Here is a 23,139-nt window from a genome sequence, read left to right on the forward strand (position 1 = left end):
GGGAGAGTACATTAACCTGACTACTTTCTAAGATCCTCCTAAACATCCATGCTTGTTAGATTATGGATGCTAGAATTTACATCCTTGCCTATTCCCTTTATTAACCTCTCATGGACCTGTTGTGTGTCAATCTGTCTAATGCCTTTTAAACTGCTGTCTCCCTCACTAACCTCCTTTGGCAGCAAGTTCTGGAAGTACCTGCCCTGAGAAAACAAAGCATCTTCTATTTTAAACCACTCTTTCTGCCAGCATTGCTAGCTATCCCCTTGTTCTAGTGTTCCAAGATTTGATTGATAACAGCTCTGCTTTTACAATATCTATCTTAATTTTATAAACCATCACTATTTTCTTACTTCAAAAATGCAAGTGTTCTCAACTTTTGGAAAAAAACCAGAATGCATTTTCATGTTAGGTTTTTGAAAATGAAGTTCTGTGCAATTACCATTCAGAGAAGATGGAGAGCAACGCTTACTGCACGAATGATTCGACATCAGTTTCTGGCAACTAAGAATGCTGCAGTTAAGATTCAGTTGGCATATAGACAGTACAGGGCTAGAAGACTTTTAAAAAAGGTATGTTTTCACTTGTACTCTTGCTATGTCATTGTTGGTTTAGAAGTTTTCAGTGTACTTGAGTGATTTTTGTCAGCAATATGCAGAAGTATAGAAAAGAAAAAAGGTGGGGCCAGAACAAAGATTGTTCAAATCAAAACTATTCAATCTTCAAAATACGTGAGCAACAAGGCTGATTCTTGTTTTTGAACACTTTCAGTTGTTGAATTACCCCTGTCTATACTGATAACAAGATAAAATGTAAAATTTTCTACTGGCTTTATTGCTTACAAAGGATTAAGTAAATTGCCCATATTTTGACCCATTTAGGGTAAGGGAAAAGACCTTCCAAATTGTAAAAGTGTTTTTATATAAACTAGTTTTCATGTAAACCAGTGCTGCATGAGTTTGCTTGTATTTCCTATTTTATTTTTTTCTTATGTAAAAGAAATCTAGACCTAAGATATAAAATGTATATTGATTGTGACAGGAATGAACAAAAGTTTAATTATCAATGCATTCTTTAAAATCTTTTTCAGAAGCTTGAAGCTGCATGTTTGATCCAAAAAGCATACAGAGGTTTCAAGGCAAGAAGGAAACTTCTTCAACAAAAAACTGCTGCTGTAATTATCCAAAAACATCTGAGGGCTTGGCAGGAAGGCAGGCTTCAATTTATGAAATACAACAAAACTAGAAGAGCTATCGTTAAACTACAAGCATTTATACGGGGTTATTTAGTCAGAAAAAAGGTTGGTATACTTAAATTAAAACTATACTTTGATGTAAAGTATCTCTAGAGCTGTTTTAACATTAATTCTGGCCGGCAAGAAAAAGAAAACCTGATCATTTGTTGTTGAACTCAAAATTCAACTCAGCTACCTCCGAGTATGAAAATTAATGATTTTCCTTTTTTTGTTTTCCTTCTACAGATTTCAGAACAGAAACAAAAGAAGAGACTACTTTATTTTACAGCAGCTGCATATCATCATATCTCTGCAATTAAAATTCAAAGAGTGTATAGGATTCACCTCATCTTAAAACTTGCACAAAACCAGATCTCTTCTGTTCTTATAATACAGGTTAGTCTAATTAAGGATGAATGATTTTGTGTAACACAGTCTAATTTCTTTTCTGTCAGCTAAGCTGTAGCACTAAGACACTGTAATTCTTTAACATGTAAAACTAAAGCTAAATTATGGAGGCTAATGATTTATTAAATAATGCTGCTTATACCCAGCTAAGCATAATAGAGTGGATCTCGGCAGGCTCTGGAGGCTTAAGCACTTTGAAGTTGAAGATGGATGGGAAAGTTTATGTTTCCTTCAGACTCTCAAGCTTGCTAAAGGATTCTGAGTGCTATTTTAGCCTATTCTTTATATCTGACTGGAAGTAGGAAAGATAGACACAACAACCTGTAAGGCTCATGACATGAAGAGCATCTCCTTACGCAAACAATCCCCTGGGATGCAGTGATTTATTTGGCTGGATGTTTTTAACCTGCTAGTGGTACCAGAGCCTAAGTTGTAGCGTTTTTAGTATAACCATGTTTTACTTCTCTAAAAGCAAGATCAAAAATCAGGTCTGTATTGCAGCACTGCCTAATAGTAAAAATTATCTTCAGGTTTCCAAACTGACCATTAACTTAGTCCCAATAATAGAAGGTCATCATTAGATAAATTGAGAGGCTGAAATAGGAACCCTGGAATATCTGTTCTCTAGTTAAGGATGTTATGGCCAACTTTGCCCTACTCCTCCATATATACAGATCTGTTCTCTCTCCCTGTAAGTTTTATTTTCCCCTTAAGGCAAGAGCGAATGGGTGGAAAAGGCTTTTTTTGCTCAGATTTGGCATACAGTGCCTTGTCTCCCTTCTCTGTATATAGAGGGGAAGAAACAGAACTGGGAAATTAGAAAAGTGGAGTGGTGGTTCTCCTTAAAAGCCAGCCTAGAGAAAGAAAAGTAGGATGGAGTAATGCCGGACACAAGTATAAACTGAGAGGAGTGGCTGGAGAGCAGCCTTGCAGGAAGGGATCTGGGGTGCTGGTCAGCAGCAGGCTCAGTACGAGTCAGCAGTTGCGCCCTGGCAACCATGAGGGCAAACGGCATCCAGAGGTGCATCAAACACAGCATGACCAGCCAGTCAACAGAGATGATTATCCTGCTGTATTCAGTGCTGGTGCCGCCTCACCTTGAGTACTGGGTGCAGTTCTGGGCCCCACAATTTAAGAAGGATGTTCAGGTCCTTGAAGGCATCCAGAGGAGGGCAACAAAGCTGGTGAAAGGGCTGGAAAGAATGTCCTGTGAGGAGCAGCTAAGGACTTTGGGTGGAGAAAAGGAGGCTGAGGGGCAACCTCATTGCCCTCTACAGCTTCCTGAGGAGAGGAAGTGGAAAAGGAGGTGCTGATCTCTTCTCCTTGGGATCCAGTGACAGGATGCATGGGAATGGTTCGAAGCTGCACCAGGGGAGGTTTAGACTGGACATTAGGAAGCATGTATTTACCAAGGGTGGTCAAACACTGGAACAGGCTTCCTAGAGAGGTGGTTGATGCTGCAAGCCTGTCAGTGTTTAAGAGGCATTTGGACAATGCCCTTAATAACGTGCTTTATCTTGTGGTCAGTCAGTTGGACTAGATGATCATTGTAGGTCCTTTCCAACTGCAAATGTTCTGGTCTATTCTATACAGAATGCTTCCCTAACTGTGCCTAGTTAAGATTTCATTTCACAGCTTCGCATTTCAACTACCCCAAGGTCAATCAGAGCTGTGTTATGGTGGTTATGTGTGTGCTAGTGATGTTTATAGTGCCTGTATCTGTCAAAGCTCATGTTAAAATAGTTCATCAGTTTTTATCAATGCTTGTTTAGGATGGGAAAAGGGAATTTAGGGAAAAGTCTTAAATAAATAGAAAGGTACTTTAATTTTAAACAGCGATGGTTCCGAGCAAAAATGCAACAAAAGAGATTTCGAAGAGATTATCAAAGAATCATTCAATTACAACGTGTGATTCGAGGCTGGCTAAATCACAGAAATGATGCAGCAGCCATAATCCAGCGAAATGTACGAAGATTCCTTGCCTGCACACGTAGGAGAAAATTTGCATTTGGAATAATTAAATTTCAGGTAAATACCTCTTGTAAAAAAACTATGTTTTTTAAAATTTTATTTTTATCTTTTCATTTTACTCTCATGGGTTTTTGGGAAGAGGTAAGATGTTTACTTTAGTTGGTGAATTTATCAGTTAAATTGCAAGCCAAGTCAGCTTTAGTTTAGACATCAAATGCAAACACATCAGATCATGAAGTAATACTAAGCAAATACTGGTTGAGGTGACATAAGTGGGAGTGTGTGCAGAGTGTATATGCATGTTTGTTTTGGTCTTTTGTTTTGAAAATCCAGTATTTGGAAGATTAAACACTGAATGGTAATTACTTAAAAATTAATAACCCAGATAATTAAATACTTTGTCAGACTTGTGTAAAATTGATTTGAAATGGTCATGGAAGTTCTATTGTCGCTTGTTCATAACTTTTTTCTCTCTTTGAAATTCCTTTTATGTAGGCATTGTGGAGAGGATATTCTTGGAGAAAGAATAATGACACAGCAAAGACTAAAGCTTTAAGACGTAGTTTAGAAAAGGCTAATGAAAAGAGCAGAGAAGAAAACAAATTGTGCAACAGAACTGCAATTGCTATTGAATATCTTCTAAAATACAAACATCTCTCTTACATTCTTGCAGCGTTAAAACATCTTGGTCAGTATTTCATTTTATTATAACTGATAGGAAACTGGAATTTTTCAGCTGAGAAGAGTTCATAATGGTATTTAGGCTCTCTGTATGACTGTAAAATGAGAACATGTTAGAGAGTATAATGTATTTTTTTTCCAGACTAAAATTAGATTATTATTTAAGAACAATATTAAAATGGTTATGTAGAGGAAGAAAATCCTACATGATTGCTCTAATTTCCTGGCTGTCCTGATAGTACTATGCTTTACATAAGTCAATTATATTTACTATCAGTATATGTTGTCTGTGGATTGTTTTGTCTGCTTAATTTTTAGTCCGGAATGTTAAAACTATTGATTTAGAAAGACTTGTTTAAATCCGTAATTGTGGTTTTTGCTTCTTTGCACTTCTACTTAAAGCCAAGAGAAACCCCTGGTTTGCAATGAAATTGCTTAAGCTTCAGAGTTTTCTTTATGTTTTTCTCATTTAATTATCATAGAGGTGGCTACCAGGCTGTCCCCGCTCTGTTGTGAAAATATGGCCCAGAGCAGAGCAATCTTCACTATTTTTGTTCTGATCCGAAGTTGCAACCGGAGTGTTCCATGCATGGATGTGATCAGATATTCAGTTCAGGTTCTACTTAATGTTTCAAAGGTAACTTTAATTTTTTGTTTTGTAGGTTTATAAGCTGTAGACTACTTAATTGTAGGATCTATCCACAAAATTTCTGAATATGTTTGAAACAATAAAAGTTATAATTTTGAATAAAAAACAAGCTTCTGAATTTTAACTATGTTATTTTGAAACAGATTATCGACTTCATAATAATTATGATTTAATTTTCCTTTTGGCAAAAGAAAATTATTTCATGGGCTTAAAGTAATAATTTTACTTTTAACTGATTACATTGCAGAGTATCTCAAGTATTGCATGAAACTGTAGAAATGCATCAAATTGTGTAGAAATGAAAACCAGTAGTAGTTAGGATGTGAAGTTTTTTTAAGGTAAAAATGTATATTTCCAGAAGACAGGCTACTTTTCCAAATCCATGTCATAGAATAGACTATATTTACATTTTTTATTTCTTACAGAACTGATTATTTTCATAAATACTTATGTATACTACTTCAGTACTGTAGTAGTACTGTAGTTATTGACTACAGATTAATTGCTCTAGAGTTTTTTACTTTGAAATTTAAAATATTTGCTAAACATAGTTTTTGATCTTATATCCATCCTACAGGCATTTACATTAGATTCTTTTTATTTCCAGAAAATTTTTTAACATTTAGGCTAAATTTACTTTTAAATTTCTCTCAACTTACTCTAATTTATTCTTCTATTTTAAACATAATATCAGATTCTAGGGGTTTCTAAACAAGGGGGGAAGCACAAAGGGTATCTTTTTGTAACCTGTTAGGATGGTGTAACATACAGAAGTGATTTTTATCGCTGGAATGCCAGAACAACTACAAATTCAATCTAGAGGAGAATATGGACTTTGCTTTTTCCTCTAACCTGAAAGACATTTTAAAGATCTGTCTATATAACCTCTCTTGTCTCTTTCTTGTATAACAGTATGAAAGAACTACTCAAGCAGTTTATGAAGTAGAAAATTCTATAGATACATTACTAGACCTACTACAAATGTATAGAGGGAAAGCTGGGGACAAAATTTCAGAGAAAGGAGGAAGCATTTTCACAAAGACCTGTTGTTTGTTGGCCATCCTTTCAAAGGACTCAAAAAGAGCTTCGGTAAGACTTAAATGTGGTTTGCGTTTAATAATTTGATTTAACATGCTTTTCTTGCATGTTTTGGGGGTGTTTGTAATTTTTTTTTTTTTTTCTCCCTCTCTACCATACCTATTACGGCTGTAATATTAATTATGATTAAACTCTGATTAAGAAAACACTCATTATTTTGTGCTTTATATGCCCTGGTCACCCAGAGCTATTCAGTACAACATTGAGGTTCTGATCTGGCAATCCTTGCAACATTATGATACTGCAATCCCTACGTTCCACAGGGTTTTGATGACTTTCTGTCAATTGCTTAGCATTAGATATAGATTAGTTGCCACTTAATTAACTTTTATTCCATTTCTGAAAGTTTACTGTTGCTTTTCAGATAAAGTTAAAGTCTTTATTGTTAGTAACAACTAGCAATATAATTGTCCATGGCTTTGTGTTGACATAGTCCATTGTAACAGAGACATAGCCTGTTATTGAAAGAAATTTCCTTTGTTCATGCCTATTGCTAGAATCCCTAATAAGGTTATTAAGGTAGTTTGAGTTCTATGTTATAAAATCATTAGCTGTTTATCCATCAGATAAAAGTACTTAAGTTATCCAGTCCCTTCTGACCACTGCATTATTCTTTCATTGCTGTGAAGACGGATACAAACACCAGTTTGTCTCTCTGTACCAGTTGTTGAAGGTGTATACCAAAGACATATGGGCAAATTTATTTTAATGAGAAATTAGTAAAATCTGACTTGTAAGAGCTTGAATTTTCTGGGATCTCAAGTCACATACCAATTGTTAAGTATTTTGAAAGCATTAGACCACTGACTTGTAGATGTGCTGACTTTAAAATGGTTTCACTGTACTTGTGGGTAGAAGTTCTGCTTAAATTATAAACATTCAGTTTTCACTGAATAAAACAGATTTCTTGACTGGTTAAGTTGCTTTTGAACTTGTGGTATTAACTACGTACTCTTTTCACCTTTTTTCAGGAAATCCGAAGCCTACCAAGAGCTGTTACTTGCATTCAGAGCCTATATAAATTTACAGCTCGTAAACACAAAATGGATGCAGAGAGAACACTTGTGAAGCAGAAAACAAACACTTTCTTAAGTGGAACTTCCTTTGTTCCAGTAACTCCTTTAAGAATAAAAACAGTTTCAAGGTAAGAGCTTAAAAATTCATCTGCTGATTTTGCTGTGGCAATATATTATTTGAATGACAAGCCTCTAATATTTTCACAGAATTAAACCAGACTGGGTTTTGAGGAAAGATAACATGCAAGAAATTGTGGATCCTCTGCAAGCAATTCTGATGGTGATGGATACACTTGGCATTGCCTGCTACTGAAATGTAAATGATGTATATGCAAATGTATTTGTACAGCATGTATGTAGTAGACAGCTAAATGATCTGAAAGAAAGAAAATAAGTGTCAAGCTACTCTTGAAAATATTTTTTCAAATTGCAGTTTAACATTTCTGTAACATTTTTGTATTGTATACAGCTTTTGAAATCCTATTTTGTACTACTACCAAAAGCAATTGTACAATAAAATCATAAGCCCTGGAAATTTCACTAGTGAAGTAATCTATTGTTATTATATAACTCTGAATCTTACAAATAGCATGGTATTCCTCACTCTGATTAAATATTGTAGAATTCTATTAAAAACAGTTGATTGTGTGGGACAGTTATGTTGGCTTGTCTGATCTGGAGAGGTATGGGTAGGAAGGGAGGCATAGTCTGTGGATTTCAAAACTGGCTACTTTTTGGGGGGAACTCATATTTACTTTCTAGTAAGGTTTTGAGGGATCACATGTGACTAGGAAAAAAAAGTTTTTCTAATTCCTAATTTTTTTTTTTAACACTGCAGGATTATGATGGAACAATGGGATGTTGTAAGGGTGAATTTAGAAATTCTGATCCAATAGTTTAAGGGAGATGATTTGTGAGTGCTTTCTTCCTATCAAGTGAGCAGTATGTACAAGCATGCATCTCATCTGGCTGAATAGATGGGTGTTCATCACAGCATCTCCCTGAAATTCTGTTTTCTTGTGCCTTGGAATTGCATTTTCTTAGAGCAAGACCAAGAAAATGAAAACTGTAAAACCTATACCCTCCCACTCCCAAATTTAAAGATTTATGCCTCCCAAGGATGCTGAATCAACTGGTAGCCATTAGTCAGTTAGGTGATAATGCATTGTAAATGAGGTGCTTTTTTTGTTTGTTTGGGGCTTTTTTTGTTTGAAAAGCAACTTCAAAGGGGCTAGCTGTATACAACAAAACAGACAGATAAATAGTAGTGGCTATGTTCTTAATGTAAGAGCCTCCAGAATGAATAATGTATAGAATGCAACTGACTGACTATATGAGGATAGACTGGAGGAGAAGGGAATTTTCTATTTATCCTCTTATTTCAGCCAAGATAAATAATCTGATAACAGAATGCCCTTTAAACTTGGAAATCAGAGGGTTCAGAGGGGAACAGTGTTCAATTAGTTTAAATTGTTCTGTAAGCTTGTTGCCTGATTTTACTGTAAAATTATAAATTCTGTCCTCTTTACTGATGTAAAGTATGCCAAATGGAAGTAGAATTCTGCAAGTCTAATGTTAGGGTATTTGGAGAACTAAAATAAATGAAAATAGTGTTTTCACTTGTTTCAAAACACTATGGACACTAAGACATTAGTGAATACCTTTGAAAATCCAGTTAATTATTTACAAAAGTAGTATTTAGGGAGTTTTCACAGATGGTGGAAACTGTTGATGGAGGCAGTAATGAAGATGAGATTTAAAAGCTGGTTTTTTTTCCTAGTTACGATGTATTCAGGCAAACTCTTTGCAGAAGGTAAATACACTGAATTCTATTGTTAAGAAATGTACGTTGAATCTAGAACATGTAGTCTGGGTAACTTAAGTGCAATGTCTTTCATATCTTTACCAAGAGTAAACACTGCTTTTTAGATACAGTTTTGTTGCGAGATGGCTGGTGATCATGATTCAGCTGTCACTGTAGCTCGGGGCTACATGTTCATATCTAGGCTTCAAAGCTGTAATATTGAAAGGTTCAGGCTTTTATTCAGAAAAAGTTTCTTTTGAAATGTATTTGAGCAGTTTCGAGGCACTTATACAAATTAAATTTTGTACTATTAAAACATTTTATATATTGAAGTGTCTTGGTGATTGAAGTGTCGGCTTTACCACGGAGCAAGAGAGCGGAAGTTAAATGGATCCTGCAGAAGCTAGTCTGGGATGATTCCACATTTCCTATCCTTATCTGCAACATTGCTTAAAATTCCCAGGTTTATATAGTTTACATACCTCTTTGAACTGCAAGTTCACAAAGCTGTGGACTGTATATGAGGGTACAGCTCCATTAATTACCTCTGTCTTCACTAGAGTTTTGTCCTTATGCAAAGCAGTTGAAATTACACTGTTACCCTGTCAAAAGGTATGTAGGTAGCAACCATTTCTGTCTTTTAATTATTTAAAAATCTTAATTAGCCTCAGGTTTGTTTTATTTAGTTATTTGGTGATACAGTGCCTGTGTGAGGAAAGGAATTATTTTTTAAAAAATCTTGGCACTTTCTATTTAGTAAAAATACTAAATTTGCAGTAAATTCTAGTGGCATTATTGAGTGAAGGAGCAATAGTTTGTTATTTTGGTTCTAATATGTGTAAGGTTAATGCAGCAGTGCCAACTTGTGGGAAAATTCTGCCCATTTATAATGAGATTCAGTGGTGATTCAGTTTTTAAAATGATTCTTCAGGTTAGATCGCCTTGTAATGCCATAGAGAGCATTTTTGAGACCCAAAGGATAATTTTATGAGAAATCCAGACATAAGTACTGCTTTTTGGTTTTTTTTTTTTTAATAAATTAATGTCATACTCAGCACAACTCCTTTTAAAGGCTTTCTCCTATTCTGGTTTGGGATTTTTCTAATTGCAGTTCTATATGTTCTTTTCTTAACCTCCATTCCTTCTTTCTTTTCCATTGACTCTGTTCTTAAATTTCCGTTCTTCAACAAGCTTACCTCTCATATTGCCTCCTGGCAGTTGTCATACTGTTCTGATAACATTTGCTGAATTGAGGAGCTGTGCCATAGCTCTCAATGCTGTCGCCACTGGATTTTAGAGCAGGCATCGTATGTTTATGCAGCAAAGGGTGCTCATGCTTACATCTTCTGGGCTAAACAAAGAGTCAAATAAATGTGTCCTGAATCAGTTTTGCCCAGTTTACATTAGGAAGTTTAATTCTACAGTGGATATTCCTAACTTAAAGAACAAAAGCTGATATATTTTTAATATACCTTCATTTCAGTGAGTCTTACAAGACCCTTCATGCTTGTAAGTATTCTGAATTTTGTTCACCTTGTTTGAAAGCCTGAATCAATCTAACTGATATTAAATAAAGGCAAAAAAAGTTCATATCTGGGCTGAGATTTTTAGCAAGAAATATATTTATCTTTTTGCAGATAAACCTTGTGGTTTGCCACATATAGAAAACGGAAAGATTGCCCAGTACTATTATAATTTCAGAAGTCACTATTTCCCTATGCGTAAGGCAAAAAAACTTTCCTATTCTTGTATGATTGGTTATACCACTGAAACTGGGACTCAAGATGGAAGAATAACTTGTACAGCAGAAGGATGGTCTCCAGTGCCACGATGCTACAGTGAGTTAGCTTTATTAATCTCATCATTGCTTCCAGGAGGAAACTTTGCTAGCTGGATGTCCTGGAACATACAGGAACAGACGCTGCATAACAAGGGTTAAGATGTCATAAGTTAGGACAACAAGGTGAAATCAAACCTTTATGTATACAAACTACATATGTTTATATATGGAATACTTTTACAAAAATACATATTTTAAGGGCTTTTACCATACGTGTTTTTATAAGAACTTCAAGAAAAGTGTCCACTTTCCTTATTTTGGGAAAATTAATAGATTAGTTTCCCTTCAGATGTTTATTCTCTAGAACCTCCCTAGCTCTAGATTCCTTGGTTGTCATGTTCCATGTTATTACAATTGGTTTGATGTATTGTTTGATGATTGTGGTAGAGTTTCTTCAATAGGTCAAGAAAACAAAATTAGATCAAGATAGCTAAAAACCCTCTTCTTTAGCGTATCAGAGAAGAAAAATAGTCACTAATTCTTCCTAACCAAACTGTCTCCTTTCACTTAGAAAAATGTAACAAGCCTCTTTTGGAAAATGGCTTTTTTTACGGTACAGAAATATACTTCAAAATACATGAGAAACTGCAATACAAATGTAATCCAGGCTACCATACTCCAAGCGGTGGTACTGAAGATACAGTACAATGTCAGCTAGAAGGATGGTCCTCTCGTCCAAGCTGTACTAAAAAATTTGGTAGGATTCTGCATTTTTCTCCTTTATAGTCTGTCTCATATGTATATAATTCTACTGTCCTTGCTGTACCTGTAGGGCCAAACTGCCTATACCAGGTTATAATTTGAGTACTCCTAAAGTAGGTTCTCAGCTCTACTTCATGGAAAGAAGTTGTCAGATTTCACATACTGATAGTTTTGTGAATTTGTATAGATAAAATTGTGTGTAGAAGGCATTGGTATAGATGAAATCGCATTGTTTCAAATAAATCCATTGCCATCCAAACCTTCTTCCCCAATGATGACTGGAAAGCTTATGTAAACTACTGCATTTTTAATTAATCATTATTTGCAAAGATTTTGTCTTGGATATAACCACTTTTAAGGTATAGCTAAGGAAAATTTTAGATGAGTAACTTGAAATGGAAAGCAATTAATATTATGTATATGCTTTATTTATTTAAGAATCATGTCAAGTACCCAATTTAAATCACGGCAGCTACTTCACAGCCCAACAAGAGCTTCAACTGAATGAAACACTGCTATACAAATGCGATGAGGGATACCACACTGCAGGAGGAAACACTACAGAAGCAGCCGTGTGTCTAACACATGGGTGGTCCCTTACTCCAAACTGCACTAGTATGTAATGCGCTGGAAAATTTATTCTACAAATGAACAAAAATTTCTAAAAAGGCTTGTTTTATAAGCTGTTGGCAGGGTGGGTAAGCCTTCCTCAACTGGTTTTCACTGCTGTGTTTTTTCTTCCTAGAAATAACTTGCTCCTCTTTGAGTGCAATAGCACATGGAGGTTTCTATCCTGTGAAGAAAAGCTATGAAGAAGGAGATGTAGTTCACTTTTTCTGTGAGGAAAATTATTCTCTCAGTGAATTTGACCTAATTCAATGTTATTATTTTGGATGGTATCCAGACCCTCCAGTGTGTGAAGGTACCTTATTTTTATAGTTTTATTATGTCAAATTCTTCGTGAAAGACTAGCACCTTCTCTCATGAAATGCTTTATGAACACAAAATAAAAATATACTTTCTGTACCAGTTCACAGCCTAAATAAAGTGTTAGCTGAAGGGCATGGAGCCAAGGTAGCAGAGAGGGAAGCAATGATAATTGGAATTAGTTTTCAGTGGACTCTAACAGTAGAGCAGATAAGGTCTCTTGCTGCTGTTTCTCTGTACATTGTATCCTGGAGAATCAACAATTACAGGGAAGTTGTTCAGTCCCTGAAGCTCACATTAAACCATGTTCAGATTACATGAAGATTTAATCAAGCATGTTTAATCCTGCCTTGTGAGGTGGGAACATGCCTCTTGAGAGGCATTAAAAGTAAAATTGGTAACAAATTCCTCCTGAGTTTGGGGATTGTGATACTTTTTAGAGTTTTATAGCCTCACCAAACTGTACATGTTTTCAACAGAATTAACTAGAAAGGTCATCTTGAGGACAAACACAGCTTTAGCAATTATCACTTCCCCAATCATTGAGAGATAAGGGAGATTCTCAGAAAAGAAACTTTCAAAAGAATGAAAGGTCTAGTAAATCAGATGAGATACAGTATACAGCAGAAAACAGTGCAAATCAACATTTAGGCTGACTGAGAATTTATAATATTGTTCAACATACCTGGATAGTTGTGGTTCATCGTCTTATCCGGATATTGTCCCCTTTATGGGGATTACTTCTGAGCTTTAGAAGATCTCACTGCCTCATGGTAATGAATTCTCTGCTTTATATACAAGCAATGCCAGGTCTTGATGACAGAGGATGGGACAATCTATCATTTTTTTGCTTTAAGACAAATCTGTGGTATCCTTTTCCCCATATATTTTTACAGGATATTTTCCCATGAAGTATATTTTCTAAAGCAAATTTAGTAATAGTTGTGCTTGAGATTAAAGAAATTATATTTAGCCTTAAAAAATACAGATGTTTTCAGCACAATTTTCAGTAAAATTAGTGTTTTGTAGTTCCTTTATAGCTGATATTGTACAAGACTATGTGATTGAGTATAAAGATGAAATTCATCTTCCTTTCCTAGAAGATACAGTAGCATTTAAAATGCACTGAAATGTCTCAATTAAATAGCATGTGTCAGGACCCCAGCCCTTTATTTATTCTGATGACACAGCAGGAATTTCTCTTGAGTGAGTACAGAGAAGGTAGGGTGCTCAGAAGAATGAAAACAAGGCCGAAATCTAGTTTTGAGGATACAGTAATAGCAAACTTAATTTGTGGATAGGAAATGGACTACGATTATTGCTGCTTCTATAGCATTAGAATTAATATATAAGCTGCTTTAAATATTATATCAATGGAGGGTATGGGACATCTCTATTTCCTGAAGTCTATGTGGAGAAATTACAAATTTGTATATAGCAATGCAATAGCATAATACCTCTATTTTGTATTTGTTGAATATAAAATCACTTCTCTGTTCTGGCTTTTTGTTAAAAAAATGGGAGTAAGCCATCACTCTGTGTCAACCAAAAATGTCTTCTGAGTGGCAGGCTTGCATGTTGTATAGTAAAATTAATTGGGGTTTGATTAGTGAGAAAACAATATGCATTTTTTATTTTCAGATGTGAAAAATAAATGTCCTCCACCACCACTTCCTCCTCATGCCCGTATCATCACAGTTAGAAGAACATATCATAATGGAGACAAAGTTCATATACGGTGTGAAAATACCTTTAGAATAAAAGGATCTGAGGAAATCCAGTGTGAAAAAGGAAAATGGACATCACCCCCTATTTGTATTGGTTAGTACTTTTGTGACAATTTACAACTGAACAGAAACGATTCTTCAAACAATGCCTTAATTTTCTGGAGAGCCTCAGTCTCCATATGTGCAAAACTGTTTATGTCCTCCTCTGTTAAAATGCTTGAGAGGTGAAGTGCTGCATAATTTGCAGACAATTTGTTGTTCATATATTAAAGAAAAAGGATGAGTTAAGTAAATTCAACTGACATCTGTGTTATGTAGTTCTCCCCTGGAATATTGTTTTTACTACATCTTACAATACATCAGTGTCTGTCTTTTTTGGTGTTTGAAAATTAGTTGTTTGTGAGAAAACTAGTTCTAAGGTTCTGCTATGGTTATAGGAACTATGGATAAATGGGAATCTGAGACACCACCATCACTTGAGGCAGATGCAGCAATAAGGGCAAGCAAAACATATCGCAACGAAGATATGAGTAGGTGACCATTGCTTTTCTATTTAAAGGGAATTCTGTACTCTAATGCTATTATAGGCATTTTATGACTACTCTTACTACTCTTTTGCTACAGTACATTTCCTTACTCTTGAAAATGTTTGCATGTGCTACAGATGTCAGTGTAGCAGTCTGAATGACTGAAAGGCCAGTGTTGCTTGTTTCTAGTGATCATAAATTACGCCTATAAACCTGTCCTGTATTTGTAATTTTATTTCATACATTAGCATTTACCTTCAGTCGTTTTGTACGCTTTCTGTTAATGTTGTCTGAACATGCAAATTCATGAGTATTTTGCTGATCCTTTGATTAATAGTTCCAGTGAGGGTTCTTTTGTTTATTTTGAACCACACATGGGCTAAAGCAACAAATAAAGACCATGTCATCGCAGAAAAAGAACTATTCTATATTGAGTGTAAACCAGAAAAAGTCAAGAGCAGACATAGATGAGAAGCATAGAGGGAAATAGAATGCTTGTCCTGCAATTCAGTAAGGCAAGTGTAGAGTTTCTGAAAATGATATTTGAAAAAGAAATTATATTATTTACATTTTAGTTGTGTGTAAATTTTTTGCTCAATTATTAGTCTGATACTTTTGCCAGTGTTAACGTTTTAAAGATCCAATTACCTATCTCCCTACCTTGTGTTAGAAATGCAGCAAGACTGTACCTCTCCACCTGTGATTAAAAATGGTGTTCTTCTTGGTCCGTTATTGACAAGTTACAAAAATGGTTCCTCAGTACAATATGGTTGTCAGCATTACCATTTTTTGGATGGACCTAGTACTGTTTACTGTGAACAAGGAAACTGGTCAGAAAAACCAACTTGCTTAGGTAAGTCTTGTAAGAAAAAGAAAGTCTTGTCATATGTAATATAGAATGGTAATATGGGGAGGAGCCTCTAGATAATCCTTTCATGACCAGCTTTTCTCTTTCATTTGTGTTAATAAAGATTCCAGAAACATGAGGATGAACCAAAATCAAATATACCTAGGCCACTCCTGCTAGGTGTCCTCTGGCGTGTTCTTATAAACACCCAATTAAATAGATTCCTCTGTTTCTTTGAGTGAGCTATTCTAGAACATAGCTATTCCTGTTACCTAGGAGTATTCTCTTAATTTCTTTCTCCCATATTCTCCATTCAGTGAATTTCTTTCTGTCCTTCAATAGATGTTTAGAAGGAATGACTGCAGCCATTGCCAAAATGGCCGTTAGATATGATTAACAAGGAGTACAATGACTTCTTGGACTTTCATTTTTAAATCTTCAGCCTTTGTTTTTATTATATGTCTTTATATCTATAATTTCATTTTGGACTTTCTAGTTTTTCCATGTTGCTCTTATGTATGCTGTCCAAAACAATGTCTAGAACTCCCATTAGGAATTTACCAGCACTAGCAGGAATACTACTTCTGATGATCTACAATAGTTCTTTGGTTTTCTTTCCTTCCTTCTTGTAATGAAAGAATTCTATTTTACTAGCATCTTTGTTAAACTAACTCACTTTAAGTTTGTAATCTACTGTGAAAATGCAAATAAATAACCAGTTCAGTTTAATTACTTATTTCTAAATGAATAAAATGTACCTTGTCTGCATTAAAAGGTCCAGATCAGCATTCTTGGATCTGAATACTCAAATTTTCAAATCCTGTGAAATAATGAAAGCTCATTTTCTATGAGTGTGTCACGGATGACAGTATCTCACATGGTTATGATTTAGCAGCAATTTAAGATTTTATTAATGGTGTGAGATGAATGAAAAGGTTGAATTTTAGGAACATTTAATGATTGACCAATTTAAAGATTAACAGGGTGATTTGGTAGACTATATTATGGTTAAAATAATAACTTAATTACAGATTTGAGAATGACAGGATTCATAATAACTTACTACAAGGAATTCTAAATCTAAGTATACATATGTATAAACACAAAATACACACATAAACAGCATGGAAATATTTCAATATCCAGTGAAATACATAGACATTCACATTCGTGAAGGCAAATATGCATATTTAAGCACATGGATAGGTAAAGATGTGGATGGAAGAGGCTAGCCTATAGTTAAAATTTCCCTCTTCTCGAGTTTGGAGCAAATACTCACAATGCATCGATATTTCTCAACGGATGATAATTCAGATTTGAGAAGTCTGACTTCACCCTGGCCTTCCCTCAACTTTGTGGGCAGATGATCTTTAAATTTCAAGAAGTCTGAGCCTGAGAGGCATCCCAGCTCAGGAGAGATGCTGGTCAGAGTCCGCTGCGATCCAGGAGAGCTTAAAGGGTCTTGCTTAGAATTGCTATTTATAGGGTCTGAGATAACTGTCTTTTTCATGAGGCACCTTTCGGTTTCAGCCCAACTTAGATGATGGAATATTCTGGTACTTTCTATCAGTTGTGCAAGCCTAGAACTTGCTAGATCTTGGAGTTTCGGTATCACCAACTTTGGGCCACAACCCAAGTATGGATATTGTCAGGAGATATTGATACTGTCGTTAAGCAGTATGAGAGGGGAGCAGAAACCAAGTGTGCTAAGGGAGTGCCTTTACACTCTGGCCCACTGTCTTTGTCATTGCTCTCAGATGGTTGGGGAGGAGGGCAAAGAAACCAAGTGGGCTAAGGGGGTACCTTAACTCTCTGCTTTTCTAATCGACTAACAGTCTGCCTTTCCTAATCCATTTGACCTGACATGTAGACCGTTTCCAAGCAATAGGGAAGATAGGAATCAGTAACATTAAGGAATTACCTTTATGCTCTGGTTCACTGCCTTTCTCTAGTCATCTTGGACTGACATGTGACGGGGGCAGGAGAGGGGGGAATTGCACTAAGTACCGGGCAGCCCAAGAGAAGACAGGGTGGAAAGTTGCACCAGCACAGAGTGTTATTTGTCTCTTAAGAATCCAAATAACAACATCATCCTTTCCATGTTTTCTGAGATTTCTTTTCAACCCTCACCTAATCAGACCAGAACATGCTGTAGTTAGGTTCAGGAAAATATCCATACCAATTTGTTGTGATGGTGCTGTTATCAGAATGCATAATAAAAGATTTCTTCTTGCTTTTACCTCAGCAAAGCATTAATAAGAGCCTCTCTCAGGCAATGATTCTCATGGAACTTGTAGAAATTTATTTTTGTAACTGTCCCTCTGTCGGGCTTTATTGAAGTTGAACAGTTGAATGAGGTTAACTGTCTAATGGAAAGCTAGACTACCTGATGTCATCCTGACACTAAATTTTAAGAAACCTGTCAGATAACAACCAAAACAATATTGACCTTGAATAACCTGAAAAAGCCCAAAGAAGAACACAAAACTTCCAAAAGGTTTTTGGAAGATGTCTAAATTCTTTTAACAGTGACAAAACAAAGAAAAGGGAATTGTCAAAACAATTCCTTAGGTTAACAGTTTAAATTTACTGTTTATTAACTACTACTACCCTCGAAGGGCTTACCAAACCATTCAGCCAAATCAGACAGGTTAATTTTGATGGATGACTATTTTCATTATAAAAAGTCCTTTCAAGTTACAGTAAAGAAGTTCTGTTCTTCAGAGGTAAACCCAGGCTGCCATATATTTACAAATACTTGTAGAAACTAGATTTTGTCAGAAGTGTGTGTTTTCTGTGATTTACTATTCCCAGTTTAAGCTTTTTCTTGGATGTTATTTCTGTTACCTCAGCCCATTTCTTTACATTTGCATTCTTTTTTTAATGCATCTATAGGTTTTTTTCTTGCAAGATTCAAAATCTGAAAACATTTTGGAACTATTGATTTAGATTTCACTTTAACTCCTACAAAAGGGAGCTAAGAAATCACTTAAGGTTGCTTCTTACTGGAGTATGCTTTTATTTCCTAGAACCATGCACTCTTAATATAACTGATATGAACAGCAACAACATAGAATTGAAATGGAGACAGGAAGAATTAATTTTCCTACATGGTGATCTCATAGAGTTTGAATGTAAACAAGGATACAATTTTCTCCAGACTACCATTCCATCTCCTGGAAGGACGCAGTGTAACCACGGCAGACTGACATATCCAAAATGCATTATGCAAGGTAAAACAATACTTCTTTTATTGCCTTTTTAATTAATCAATCTCAGACCTATTTAGAAACAACTTGCTTTGACAGTGCAGGCCTAGAATCTGTTGTAAATAATAGATGTTTAGGATTCAACAGTACAGATATGCACAGACACCCTTGTAAAAGACAGATATATTGTTAAATATATCCAAGCATGGAAAAACAATACACCTTCCTTTGATGGGGAAGGCTGTAGAAAGGAGGGAGGAGCTCTTCTCCAAGCTCAGGGAACTCAAAGCTCTGTAGAAAGACAGCAGTAAGCAATTAAGTGCACACAAGGGATTTTTTTATGGTTAAGCAGGAGATTGCATTCTGATCTGAGACATAATGAAATAGTAAGAAAATACACTATCTGAGAGTTGATAGATATCTAGTGTTGACAAGCAGTTAAAGCTGCTGATTAGTTAGTTTCTTAAGCTGAATGTTTCTCAAATGTTTTTAATGTTATTCCAGCTCCTACAGAAAAATGTGACCCTCCACCTTCTGTTGCAAATGGAGCTCTTACTCTCCCACCCCTGACCCAGTATGACAATGGTTCTTCAGTTCAGTACAGTTGCTCTGACTACCATTTTTTGCAAGGATCTGAGACAATCTACTGTTCTGAAGGACAGTGGTCTTCACCACCAGTTTGTATAGGTAGGTGTGATAAGAGAAATAAGCACTTATTTCTCTCTATAATTCATAAAATCATGGAATAGTTTGGAAGTAACGTCTAAAGGTCATCTAGTCCAACTCCCTACAATGAACAGGGACATCTTCAGCTAGATCTGGTGGCTCAAAGCCCTATCCAACCTGACCTTGAATGTTTCCAGAGATGGAGCATCTACCACCACTCTGGGCAAGGCAACCTATTCCAGTGTTTCAGCAACCTCACTGTTAAAAATTTCTTCCTTGTACCTAGTCTAAATCTACCCTCTTTTACTTTAAAACTATCGCCCCTTGTCCTATCACTATAAGCCCTGCTAAAAAGTTTGTCCTCATCTTTCTTATAAGCCCCCTTTAAGTATTGAAAGTCTGCAGTAAGGTCTCCCTGGAGCCTTCTCTTCTCCAGGCTGAACAGCCTCAACTCTAAATTTAGATACTTAGAGTTTATAAATTGAGTATTGTCAAGTAGAACTTCAAGACCTCAGCTTTGTTTTTTTCAGTTAGAGATGAAAGTTTTAACAGAAGCAAGTGTAAGCTTGTCTGTCTTATTTTTCTTAAATATGACATGCCTGCAGTATCCAAAAATACAGTGATTTCATATACAATAAGAAAATGTGAATAATATACAGTTTTAGTATAGACTAGTCAGAACAATGCTATTTCAAAAACAATTTATTAACACTGATTAAGTCTCTCTTCTTTAGAGCCCTGTACTTTGTCAAAAAATGAAATGGAGAAAAATAATGTGCTGCTGCAAGGGTTCTATAAGAATCAAGTTTACTTTTACCATGGGGATTATGTTGGATTTTACTGTAAACAGAACCATTTTGGAGCAGAATCTGGTACAACTTTATTTCAAGTGCAGTGTAAGAGAGGACAGCTGACATATCCAAGGTGTGTTGAAAGAGGAAGATAAGTATGGGCTTCAGGAGAGGTATGTGCATGTTCTTTATCTAGTATTAACAGCTGAATTAAGATGGCCTCATGTTTTCAAGATCACTATAGTCAGCTTTGAGAAATGAGTGTTCAGTGACATTGTTGGGTCTGAGCTCAAGGGGGAGGGAAGTGAAAGTGCTTTGTGGTATGAGGACTGGGAATGCAGCAGAAGGATGCAATACTGGCATACGTGTGAAAAATTTAGGATGAAGGAGTTTTACAAGGCTTACAGTGATAAATCTGAGGATGCATCATAATCTGGAGGACTTGAGCAAAGTGCTACAACAAGAAGATGCTGAGCAAGTATTGCCCTTTGTGAGGATATTGGTGATTTTGATAGCATAAGTGCTTTTGTGACTACAGCATATAGCTAAATTGATATTTAATTTCATGCTCTTCAAATGGATGTTAAACTGTAATTTTACAGTGAGAAAGGAGAGGCCTATTATTTTGTACATCTTAACAACATCCACGTCTCTTCACAGGTAAGAAGCCTCTAAAGGACAAGGCTTGAGGGACAAGGAAAAAAGCAAGTATTCAAAAAAAAGACGTGTTTAAGGGATCTATGAAACCATTTAAAACCTAAAAATATGCAAATTCTACTGAGTAGTTAATTATTATTCTTTGAAAAAATTGAGCAAGCATCTTTGTTTTGCTAACTGAGAGCATTTAAATTCTTAAAATATCTAGTCCAACTAATTTTGTATTATTTCCTATGACACTTAAACATTGGTACTCTTGGGGCTCTGCCTGTGAACATGTTGTGTGACTGAAGATATGAAGAAAATTCAGGAATATGGACAATGTTTGCCTCACTTCCCTTTTAGTATGCTTTAATAAAAAAGTCACTGTAAGGATTTCTTCTGTATTTTATGTCTAAACTCCATCTTTCTGTGATAACGTTGCATGTATGCTGTTCTGTATGGTTTTCCAAGGCTTTTGTGAGTGCTACATGAATAAATAAAACAAAAAAGAAATTTAAGCATTCAAGGAATAGACAAATTCTGCTTATTTGATCAAAATCCAGTCAATCATTAGGTGGGAAAAAGAGGTTCATAAAAATAACATTTTACATGCTATTTACAATAGCATTCCAAAATGCTTTCTAAATATTAGAAAGTCATTGCTTTGTAAAGTGCTATTTAAAAATGAAGACAAATAACAATAAGATTTAGCAATTTAACATAATAAACTTTTGATGTGTGACATATAGATCTGAACTAGATATTCACTATAGCTTTTATTTCTAGGTCATGTTATGAATAATGACTGTGAGTAATGTCAATTGGTAAGTCCTTCTCAGTTAAGAAATAATGTAAGAACTCGGTTAAACAAAATGATTGGTGATAAGTTTTTAACCAGTAAATTTTGGTGTATTGAGCATCTTAATAGCCGCCATGTAGGCTTGCTATACATCCAGAAGCTATTTATGCTGAGGCCCAAAAACATAGAAATTCACCTCAGTCTCTGAGTTTTTACATCCTAATCATTTCTGTGTCTATGAAAGATAGAAGAAAAAACTCCATTTCCCTTGAACATGAAGCTTGTTTACAAGATGGACTAGATCTGTAAGCAAAATCTTGCAAGGCAATTAGTACATCTGTGACCATATCAGTAACACCACTGATGTTGTAACCACCACCACAATAACAACACTGTAGGTCAACATTACCTAGGTATCAGTATCAGAAAAAACAAATTTGAATACAGATGTAACCAAACTGGGGCGAATGGGGAAAAAGTAATTTGTGACAGGTTGTTTATTTGGAAGGAGACCAGGGTGGAGAAAGAGAAGCACAAACATGGTGAAAAGAAGATCAATAAACAAGAAAAAGCATAATAAAGTATGCTCATGATATAATTGAGACTCTCCAGGGCTACCAGTCAAGGAGCTCTGTGCTTGATCACCTTAGCTTAGGTCAGGCCGAAACCCCAAATCCATAGTCTTGACTGTACCACAGAGATCAAACCTGTTTCCATGGTCTGGAAGACCCATTCAGGGCAGGAAGGGAGGGCACATTCTCTAGCTAGCAGGGAGGAACACTTGAGACAAATGGATGGAGCACCCATGTATCACTGTGTTGGTGCCTGTTTCAGGTCTGATAGCATCAGCATCTTCCCAGTTGCTTCCTAACACCAGCCTGTGCTAGTGTATTGCTAGTCTCTTGTTCTCGTGGCTTTTTATTGTTTTTTTGGGGTTTTCTTCACCATGTTCAGGATGGCATCCAGGTATTTTCTCTGGTAAAAAGAACGTGGATTTCTTTCATTTTTCACTTTTTTTTGCATGAATTATTTGAAAATAAAATTGGTGCTTGCAATTTGAAATCTTGAGCTGTGTTATTTCTGTTAATTAGCACAGCAGAATTAAGTGAATGAAAAAGAGAGCTACAGCTTGGGTTTCAGAACCTGAAAAACCTCAGAAATATCTGTGTGAAATCTTGAAAAAGAAAGACAAGACGAACGTTACAAAGCCAACAGAACACAGAGTTCTGACAGAAGTTAATGGAGACACAGCAAGTGATCAAGTTGCTTTTTGGAGGGCAAGGAAACTTTGTTAATGACTCCTTTCCACTACCTTAATTTTCCCAGAATATATTCATGCAAATGTGGCTAGGCTGTGCGGGAAGACATAGATTAGCTACATGTGCTGCTGTGACAGCAGAGAAGCTGCTGCAGGCACACAGCTCAGGCATGCTCTTGTCCTGGTGTGGCTGAGATGCCAGAAGCACATCTGCCAAAACACTGTGCTTAGTGTATGTGGAATATACAGTGCAAATGAGGCTCAGTGACATACAAGCCCAGGAGTGTTTCTGACCTAAGTATATTTGGAAGCAGAGAATTATTTTTTATCTTTGGCATTATTTACT

The 23,139-nt window shown here is 35.8% G+C and overlaps 2 protein-coding genes across 2 annotated transcripts in view; both read left to right on the top strand.

Moving 5' to 3' along the window:
* ASPM (assembly factor for spindle microtubules) overlaps window positions 1-7,592 on the top strand; it is a 31,415-nt gene extending 23,823 nt beyond the window's left edge. The window contains exons 21-29 of the mRNA XM_074876757.1: window positions 413-572; window positions 1,091-1,300; window positions 1,481-1,630; window positions 3,479-3,670; window positions 4,109-4,301; window positions 4,777-4,931; window positions 5,856-6,032; window positions 7,013-7,185; window positions 7,265-7,592. Of these exons, the coding sequence (XP_074732858.1) occupies window positions 413-572; window positions 1,091-1,300; window positions 1,481-1,630; window positions 3,479-3,670; window positions 4,109-4,301; window positions 4,777-4,931; window positions 5,856-6,032; window positions 7,013-7,185; window positions 7,265-7,370 (1,516 nt within the window). The 3' untranslated portion in view covers window positions 7,371-7,592. The remainder of the gene's footprint in view (window positions 1-412; window positions 573-1,090; window positions 1,301-1,480; window positions 1,631-3,478; window positions 3,671-4,108; window positions 4,302-4,776; window positions 4,932-5,855; window positions 6,033-7,012; window positions 7,186-7,264) is intronic.
* Window positions 7,593-8,800: 1,208 nt separating this feature from the next.
* LOC141946841 (coagulation factor XIII B chain-like) lies at window positions 8,801-21,262 on the top strand. Its single transcript, XM_074877224.1, has 12 exons — window positions 8,801-8,870; window positions 10,499-10,699; window positions 11,213-11,398; window positions 11,842-12,018; window positions 12,149-12,325; window positions 13,972-14,151; window positions 14,495-14,587; window positions 15,255-15,437; window positions 18,461-18,664; window positions 19,145-19,327; window positions 20,041-20,270; window positions 20,758-21,262. The coding sequence occupies exons 1-11, from the start codon at window positions 8,801-8,803 to the stop codon at window positions 20,250-20,252; spliced, it is 1,866 nt and encodes a 621-aa protein (XP_074733325.1). The 3' UTR covers window positions 20,253-20,270; window positions 20,758-21,262.
* Window positions 21,263-23,139: the final 1,877 nt, after the last annotated feature.

The sequence above is a fragment of the Strix uralensis genome, chromosome 8, assembly GCF_047716275.1.
Source record: "Strix uralensis isolate ZFMK-TIS-50842 chromosome 8, bStrUra1, whole genome shotgun sequence".
NCBI classification, from domain to species: Eukaryota; Metazoa; Chordata; class Aves; order Strigiformes; family Strigidae; genus Strix; species Strix uralensis.